The sequence below is a fragment of the Gavialis gangeticus genome, unplaced genomic scaffold, assembly GCF_001723915.1.
Source record: "Gavialis gangeticus isolate Ggan-Ray unplaced genomic scaffold, GavGan_comp1, whole genome shotgun sequence".
In the NCBI taxonomy this organism is placed as follows: Eukaryota; Metazoa; Chordata; order Crocodylia; family Gavialidae; genus Gavialis; species Gavialis gangeticus.
The window spans coordinates 64,976,399-64,986,154 of NW_017729032.1; the positions used below are offsets into that span (position 1 = coordinate 64,976,399).

Below are 9,756 nucleotides of genomic sequence, written 5' to 3' on the forward strand. Positions count from 1 at the left end.
ACATCTAAGCCCTCCAGGTAATCCTTAACTAGGTCTGAACTAACAGTCGGGGGACTCGCATCCTTCCTGGGCCTCTCTACACTATCACCCAAGAGCACCCCATTGTCAGCAGACAGGAACATGGAGGCAAAGAACTTGTTAAGGAGTTCTGCCTTCTCTCGCGCGTCCGTCACCAACTGCCCTGCCCTGCCCTGCCCGGTAGGGGTCCAATGTTACCCCAAGACTTCTTCTTGCTACCTATATACTTGAAGAAGGACTTTTTTGTTATCCTTAATCCCAGAAGCTAATCTAAGCTCCAGTGCTGCTTTAGCCTCCCTTACCAAATCCCTACAAGCTTGGGTCAGGGAGGTGTACTCTTCCTTTGCACTTGCCCCCTGCTTCCACCGCCAGTACGCTTTTTTCTTTGCCCTCAGGCCAGCCTAGATATCCGCATCTTGTATGCATACCAGCCCAGCCTCTGGCTTCTTTGCTTTTCATTCCATCCCAGAAGAGCACACACTAACTGCTGAAACTTCCTCAGCCTGACAAAGGGTTTTTGAACCCGAAAGTTTGCTTAAACATTTTTTTCCAACTATTTAAGTTGGTCTATTAAAAGATATCAGATTCACCCAAAGAACCTTGTCTGCTTATGTCCTTAGACCAACTCAGCTACAACCTACACCCTTATACTAGACCAGTCATTCTCAGCCTTTTTGGATTTGAGGAGATCTCTATAACTTTTATGAATTGAGTGGCATCCCATTTCAAGAAATTATATATATCATACAGTATGCATTTCCTTGCAGAGGGGCTGGGAAGTGGTGGGAAGATCAACCGGGCAGGGACAAGCCTGAGCCTGAGTTTATCTGTTTATCTCCTCGCACTTCCTGGCTACAGCGACCTAGGGAAGAATCACTGTCCTAGACACTGTAGAAACACACAGAGGTCTCTGCTTGGAAGATTTTATATGCAAAATAAATGGATACAAGTTGGGAGGAGAAACGGGCACAGAGAAATAAAGTAACTACCCAACATCACATAGCAGGTCAGTGGCAAAATGAGGTACATAACCCAGGTCTCCTGTGAATCAGCCAGATCTTCTATCTACCCATCCAAATTGGTTCTTATTCTATCTCTGGTCTCTTAATCTTTTTGCTTTATCCCACCTAATAATTGCCCTTTCCTGACTAGTATATCTCGTGTCAAAACCCTTGCCTGTGTATTGGTTGCACCTTGTTTTGATTGTTATTTTCAGCTCTCTGTTTTTCTGCTTCTCCTCTTAAATCCCTTTATTGATTTCCTGTTTATTACTGCACAGGTTCAAGCTCTTGTCCTTGCCATATTTAAACTTTCCTTCACTTTCATCTCTTCTCTCACTAGCCACTAATTCTCTTCTCCTACATTCGGCTTAACTTTCATTTGTTTCACATGTCCTGTTTTTTATCTGCCAAGTACCCTCTTTGACACACAATTGTAAATCCTGTCTGCCAGAACTTTTTCCAAGCTTGTTCTTTTTGATGAATAACCCATTCACATCTTTCCCTTACCTTCACTATTCTCCCAGTCTTTGCTTTGCTGCTCCTAGACTGTAATTCCTTATTTTACTCTGCCGTGACTGGTATAAATTTATGGCACCACAGTAATAATTTTTAACAATAAAAAAGTCAGTTAATTTTTTTTCCATGTACGGGGATCAAGCTATTGGCATCTTGTCTAAATATAAAGCAATTAATAATTACTTTCAGCCAGCCTGATGGTGATGTCACAGCAGGATCTGAATTTGACACACAAACTTGTTGTAAGGCTTCTGGGATAGTTAGTACCTCTTGTCAGTGAGGTAATGACTGGGCAGAGCTCCCCTTGGTTATGTATCCATGAGTAGAGAAACATAACTAGCTGTGTTAGTCTGAAATCAAGCAGAAGCAGGGTAGTATTGCACCTTAGGCCATGTCCAGATGAGTGCAGATGTTTGGTCCCTGGGGAATACCCATGCCACGTACACTTTGGTGTCTGGCAAGTTCCCCCAGGGGCAGTAGGGGAGGCTGGGGCTAGCACTGGGCTGGCCCTAGCAGCCTTACCTGGGGTCCTGGGGACCTCCTGGGATTACAGCAGCAGGGAACCTGCTGGTGAAGCCTGGCTGGCAGTGGCGTGCACTCCTCCTTTTTTTCCTGGGTGTTTTTTGACCCCTAGATATCCAGGGGGTCAGAAAAACCTGTGTAAAACAAAAACAGAGCAGTGCACACATGCGCACTGTGCCCTTGCAGCACAGAGAAAACCTGTCTTCTGTGGTGTGTGGCTCTGCAGACGTGTTTGCAGCACCATATACCACACGACTGCGCTCATCTGGAAGCACCCTTATAGTCTAACCAAAGTAGTTATTTATAGCACAAACCTTTGTGAGCTGAAGTTAATTTTATCTGATGCTGTGAAAGAATGCAGAAAGCAGAGTATGAGGAGAGAAAAATCGGAATACAAAACCTTTCACAGCATTGAATGAAATGAGCTGCAGCTCACAGAAACTTGTGCTGTACTAACCAAAATAGTGGGTATATATGTGGTTTATATATAAACTATTTTAGTTAGTCTATAAAGTGCAAATCTACCCGACCTTCTATTTTTTTAATGTCAGAGTGAGAAGACACAATTCTGTCATAAGAAACTTCTATAGAAATGGAATGAAAAGGAATATAATTACCATCTGAGGACCTTTGAATTGGAGAGTAATTTAGTTAAAACTTTTATCTCCTACAAATTACTGCTTATTTTAAAAAAATCTGCTTTTCTGAAGGTAAGAATCCATAGATACAAAAATTTGCCTATTAGACAATGTAACATCAGATTCGTACCTTTATTGAGCTCTTCCTGCCTCAGGACACAACTGATCAAAAACACTTCTCTTTGCAGAGCACTGTCACAAATGCCTGATGTATAAAAGCACCTTTTTGGTGCATTTTTTTCCTGATTTAATAGGACTCTTCCCTTCTGCCTGTCCATTTTGTTCTATCACTGGTGACTACTAGCACATGGTAGTGAAATGATGGGGTAGACCCTCCTCCTCTAGCAGTGGCCAGAAATATTCTGCTTGCAAATGTAGATGCTTCCATGGGCTTGTAGGGATTATGTGGATAAGTAGCAACTGTTGTTCCCTTTAAAAGATGCTGCATGCACTCCCCACCTTTCAAATTCCTGATCTTCATGTTGTACAGAAGTAGTGAATCATACTAACACGCTATTCCATTGGAGAGGGCTACTACTGCTGTCATTCGTCTGTTCTGTTCTCACGGAAAATAGAAATTTGTGATTTTTGTCTATCCATTTGAATCCCATACTTACATGCAGTACCATAAGAGAACTCAGAATATAACTTCTTAATATTTCAGGATTTTGTTTGTGACATATGGAGGAATATAACAGTATACAGCAAAATATATGCATAAATAACAAATTAGACTAGGCATAAAAGGAAGATTAAATCAAATTATACATTGATTTTTTTTATTTGTACTATATGTATAGATAACTGAAAGATATATAACGTAAATAATTTGTTTGCATCTGGAAGATATTACAGATAGATCAGGGGATGTATAGTAAAATCATATTACTTTCTTAATTAATGGTTAGAGCTTGAAATCAGGGTGTTGGTAGGAGGAATAAAAGAAATTGTGGCTGTTCTTAGAAAAGGCTTTCCTAAAGACCAGCTACTCAGGTTCATCAACAACAATATTCAAAACTGTACCAGATTTAATAATATTTTGTATTCGGTTAGGAACTGTCTTTACAATATTCTTGGGCCCGTAGTGTGGAGGTTGACATTTGAGTGCAATACAGTAACATTCTTATAAAAACTGGAAAAAGAATCTGCCTTCCAATTGTTGTATGACAAACATGGGGAGTTTAAATCCAGTGAAATTGTATAAAATAAATGTAACAGGCAAAACTGGAATTTTTTTTTAAATGTGGTTATAGCAATGAAATGATAAAAGATAATGTCACCTCTGTTTTAGCTGCAGTTATTTTAAATTTTGAGTATAAGGAGATGAAGTTAAATTTGGAATTTTGGCATGGACAGTGACATTAAAATACTTGGTACATACAGTCTTGAAAATAAGATTCATTTGGAGCAATAGTCCTCATATATATTTTAGACTCAAGGGACCCTTCTGAAAATGTCAACTTAGCTTTCATTTCTTTTTTTAACTATGGACATATAATGGAGAAATTCTGTTGCAAAGGACTCAAACATGAGAACAGGTCAGAATGTTTGTGATGCTACAAATCCTTATTGAAAATCTCTGGATTTAACTTGAGTCATGTATAGGTGTTTGCATACCTAACTGATAATATTGTGTGGCATCCCACAACATCCATAAAAGGATTTTGTGGCACCCTAGTTGAGAATCACTGGCCGCATCTACACAAGACGCTACTGTGCAGTGGTTACTGCCCATTTATTTAGTACCTGTTTATACAAGTATAAACAAGTACTGAATGACTGCTCAGTAACCTGAGTTACTGCACAGTAGTGCTGGCAAATACCTTTTTTGTGACACTACTACTCAGCAGCTTAATGCTACTGCTGCACAGTAGTGTCACATCATGGTTTTTGCCATGCGATGCTACCTGCGCAGTAGTATCAGACTACTGTGCAGTCAGCATCTCATGTAGATGTGGCCACCAAGTTGGAGAATAAAAAAGAGGGAATAGGATAATATATCATTAGTAGAAGAAATTAGTAAGTTCAACAGACTCCTGCCTGCCTTTCCCCTAAAATACCTGATTGGTGTTTATCACATCAGTGCATGTCATTGTGCATCTTTAAACTGATTGATACAGAGATCTTGTTTCTCTTAACTTGTCAGAAGTTAGCTATTTTTACCACATTGCATATCTTATTTCTGTTCCTTAGGTGTGAGCATTTTCGTTCTATATTAAGTAACAATGATGATGAAATAATAGAAATGAGTGAATTCCCTTATCCTGTTTACCGAGCTTTCCTGGAATATCTGTACACGGACAACATCAGTCTCCCTCCTGAGGATGCAATAGGTAATGGGTGTAAATTCAAGTTACTTGTAAGAGAAAAACAATGAGGTTTTTTTTTAATGGGTGCTGAAAAGATCATCTTGAGGATGGTCCATTTTATGTTTTCTTCCCTTTAAGACTCTTTTTTTTATGCTGCTGCATTGGTAGAACAAGGGAGAAGGGATCCAAGCTACAGGGAATCAGATTCAGGAAAAGAAGAATAGCAAAGCTGCAGTAGAGGAGAGGGACAGAATGAACACCAGGGCTTAATACAGACAGTCAAAAAGTCCGAGGCTGAATCCATTCAAACTTTGCAGGTTAGTCTAAACTGGATAGAGTAAACTGAGAAGAAGTGAACAGATTCTGTAAATACACCCACGTGCCTGCAGCAGCTCAGGCTAGAAGTGGGGGGCATTAGAGCAAGCCTTCCCTTCTCTTTAGTAGTGGCTGGAAGGCTGGAGGGAAGCTGAGAGAGAAGCCCTCCAGGCTTTTCGACCACTCCCTGCATGAGCTGGGGGGTGACTCAGCCCCAGTAGGCCCACTGAGTATGATTGGGGAGGGGGGTTTGAAGCCCCACCCTTGTGTGAAGGGACCCCAGCCAGGGTGTCCCTTCTTGCGGGTGAGGGGAAAGCAGCCTCTGCCAGGCTTTTCCCCTGCTCCCCACTGAAGGTGGGGGGAGGGAGGCGTGGAGCCAGACCCTGGCTCAGGCCAGCATGCTGAGGGGGAGGGGAGGGGAGAAGAGGGAGTTTAAACCCCCTTGTCTGCAGGGGACCCCAGTAGGGGTCTGCTTAGCAGAGGTGCAGCAGCCCCTGCCAGGCTTTTCCCTGCTCCCTGCTTGAGTGGAGGGGGCAGAAGCAGAGGGGAGGCATGGGGGCTTAAACCCCCTGTGCCAAGGGGTTTAACTCCCCCCCCTTCCTCTCTAAGCCCAAGTCTGCTTGGCAGGGGCAGCTGTGCCCCTGCCAGGCTTTTCCCTGCTCCTCACTTGAGCAGAGGGGACGGGGGCATGGCCAGATGCCAGCACTGGGCCACACGCTTGGACAGAAAGGAGGGAGAGAGGATTTAAGTTTTGACAGTCATAGAATTTTCAGTTATGTCAAAGAGGGTACTTGGCAGATAAGAAACAGGACATTTTCAATCAAAGGTGGCAAAATGAAATTTAAGCAGCAGGCTGCTGCGTCCCAGCCAGGCAGACCCAGGCTGAGGAACGAAGAGGGGTTTAAATCCCTCTCCCTCCCCTGTGCTTCAGTGTGCCAGCCCAAGGCTGATGTCTGGCTATACTCCTGCCCCCTCCACTCGAGCAGGGAGTGGGGAAAAGTCTGGCAGGGGCTGCTGTGCCCCTGCCAAGCAGACCCCTACCGGGGTCCCATGCAGGCAAGAGATTTCAAAGCCCCTCTCCCCCTGTGTCTTATTCTGCCTGCCTGCCTGGTCCCAAGGTCTGGCCACCCCCTTCCTCTGCTCCAGCGGTGAGTGGGGGAAAAAGCCTGGCAGGGGCTGCTCCACCCCTGGCAGGCAGACCTGGCTGCGATCTGAAGCTGGGTTTCCCACCCCACCCCCTTTCTCAGCCAGCTGGAGCAGAGGTAATGGGATTAACCCTGCTTTCTGGAGCAGACAGCACAGCGCGACTCAGGGCTGCAAAGCGTTCTGGGATGCTGGGGGACTGAGTTAACTTGAAGTAGGAAGGGGTCTGTGACAGAAGTTCCTTAAACTGATTTGACCTAAATCAGTTAAGTCTGATTTCTTAAACCAGTTCTGGCCATTTTGAAAGCGGTTTATGTGCACTGAACTTCTGTTCTGTTACAGGGTTAAACTGGTTTCTGCTCACTTCAACCAGTTTATGTGTAACTTCTGTCCCTAGCCCAGGAGATGATTAAATCAAATAATGAGAGAAGAATTAAGCCTTTTAAAAAAGGACTCCTCAATTATCATATCTGGACCATTTTTAGAAGACATGAATAGACTTGTATTATTACTTTTCCACTCGTTAGTTGCCCCAGGGGAATCATCATGAATGGGAAGGAATGGGTCTACATGATAAAAGAACGGACCTGGTTCACTCTAGTGCAGTGGTTCCCAACCTTTTTTTCTGCACCCTGCTGCTGGGAGCCGAGTGCGGTGGTGGTGACAACCTGGGGAGCTCCCGACAGCGTGGCTCCTCTTTTCTGTGCGGCACCACTGGCATTGCCCCCACAACCCTCATTTGGGTTGCAACCTGGATTTGGGAACCACTGCTCTAGTAAGATGTGTGCAACTGTGACAAAGTTGGAAAACTTAATTGATAAAAGTATGTGATCCTTCTTAATTTATGTAAGCCTTTTGTTAGTTTTTTAAATAAAAATGCAGCATAATATCATAGGAAAAACGATCTTATAAATCTAGAGTAGAAGTGTTATAGGTTTGTATCAGGATAACCAAAGTATATGATGTATCAACTCGATTTTCCACAGGGCTGCTAGATTTGGCAACATTGTATAGAGAAAATAGATTGAAAAAGCTTTGTCAGCAAACAATCAAACAAGGCATTTGTGAGGAGAATGCCATTGCTCTTCTTTCAGCTGCTGTTAAATATGAAGCTCAGGTATGGAGAACTTTTTATTACTACTGGTGGTTCTTTAGTGAAAAATGTTTTCTGAGACGTGAAGCTTTTGAGGATAATTATTTATTGTATTTAGTTTACTCTATACAGATGACTGTTTTAATCACACTCTTTGGCTTCCAAAATACGGACATTTAACCTGCTTCAGTCAACACAAAATGCAGCCACTAATGTAAATGTCCTTTAGTATCCTTTTGGAATATCTCCCATTTCTTTATCGTTGCTAGCATGAAATTTAAGTCTCATCACTGTTTATTCTAACTCTGCCCCACTACTTATTCAGGTTGCTGAGTTTTGCATCACAACTGGAAACTTGTTCTGCTAAAGTTCTCAGTCGTCTTTGTCTGTCAGCTTCCTGCATGGTTACTTTTGTGCCACTTCCACATGATCCCTTGTACAGGGTATAAACTCTCCTATATGGTCCTTCACTATCCACATTTATACACTGCTCTAAAACCTCTTTTTCCATACTGCTTACAGAGAACCATGTTGACCTGCAAGCAAAATGGCATTTGTTTTTTCTTTTCTCGCATTATCAATGTTCTCAGCTGTGTGGTCTTGGACTGTGTGTGTCTGGGAGCAGGGAAAGATCATTCCAGAATGTTTGGATAATGCCCACCATGCTGAGGGCACCACACAAGTATTTATTTGCATGCAGGCATATATTTAATTTTGTGAAAAATGTTGCTGACAGATAATATTCAAACTTAAAAAAGACCAACAAGCATAGTTTTTGGTGTTTGGAGATGTGAATATCTTTCTTTTCAGACTTAATTAGCATTGTACATCGTTTCAACCTCACCGGGATTGCTTTACCCATATTTTAAGGGTGTTATTTCCTGAACAAGAATAAAAGTAAGATTTAAAATAAACAGAGACGGCAAGACACAGTAGGACATCCATCAGAGGTTGTAAACTAAACTTTTAAAAATATTTTTAATGTATTTGATTTGGTTTTGCCTTTCTGAGGAAGCCTGTATGGAAAAGAATTTTTAAATGAGGTGACTAGGAAGACCTAGCAGAGTGGAACTGGTTGGTTGTTCCATGTATGGAGAGCATTGAGGATGCAGAAGTAAAGACAGAAGTAGAATAAAGGAACATGAAAGCTGAGCACAGATAGCATGAGATAGGCAGGGCAGTAAGGTACAAAATGAAATATTCAAGAGTGGATTTGAGTAGAGCTTGAAGATAAGGAGACATTTAATATGGTGAGTGGAGGAATTGCAAATGGGAATGATGTAGTCAGATTAATAAGCAAAGAAAATGCATTTTTTGGCTGGAGGTACAGTCATGAGTAGTGGTTTTATTGGTGAAGAGGAGTTTAGCAGTAGTCAGGGCAGAAGCATATGAACACTTTATAACTAAGGTGGAGATAGAAGTAAAGATAGTGGAGGGCAAGATCCCAAAACGTTTTGGTCTTTAAACTGTAGGTTCATTTAGATCCAGTATAGAAGCTCCAGAATTCACTTTCTCCCTTCCTGCATTTTTGATTGCAGTGTTGAAAATCAGGAATAGTTTCAGTTACTTCATCTCAGTTGGAGTTGTCACAAATGCAATTGTGTGAGTCATAAAACACAGAAACACAGCTTTGGCAAAGTACTAGAGATTATATGACGTGGCACAAGAAGGCTGGGAAAGATGACTTAATACATGTTTCCCAGCTCTATCTAATATGATTTATAGCATCCCACCAGAGACATAGAGGCAAGATTGGCTGCTTGCTTGTTGGACTGTCTAGTAATTTTCCTGAATAAACTTCTTTATGAGTGATAGCTTGTGGGTGGACGGTCCTTTTGCAATAAACCAATTCACTGTATAATTCAAATGGACACATTTCATTCTACCACTTTATAGTTAGAGACCTATCTAACTCGTGGTTTTACAGAAACCATGAAACTTGGTGTTGCCTTCAAAATCCACGGGGGGGTGGAAAACTTAATCAAAATGTTCTTATTAACTCTTCCCTTCCCACATAGGCTTTGCAGCCTGCTGGGAAGAGGAAGGCATCAGCTGCAGGGGCAGCATGGAGGAGGCAGTCACCAAGATGGCAGCTGCCCCTTGTCCTTCCTCCCCACCAATCAGCACTGAGGGTCAGGGCCAGAAGAAGTACAACCAGTAGTCAAGATGGCAGCTGCCCCCCCATTCTCCCCCCCCCCCCC

General features: G+C 42.4%; 1 protein-coding gene across 2 annotated transcripts in view; it reads left to right on the plus strand.

Annotated features, from left to right (window-relative positions):
* The window catches only part of RCBTB2 (RCC1 and BTB domain containing protein 2), a 72,186-nt gene that overhangs the window by 57,903 nt on the left and 4,527 nt on the right, over window positions 1–9,756 (plus strand). The window contains exons 10-12 of one of the 2 annotated variants that reach the window (XR_002098993.1): window positions 4,889–5,028; window positions 5,173–5,321; window positions 7,449–7,534. Coding sequence is in view for 1 of the 2 variants with exons in the window: in XM_019525067.1 (XP_019380612.1) it covers window positions 4,889–5,028; window positions 7,449–7,579 (271 nt within the window). In the remaining variant the exon portion in view is untranslated. Of the gene's footprint in view, window positions 1–4,888; window positions 5,029–5,172; window positions 5,322–7,448; window positions 7,580–9,756 lie in introns of those variants that run through there. The other variant, XM_019525067.1, reaches the window with a different exon arrangement.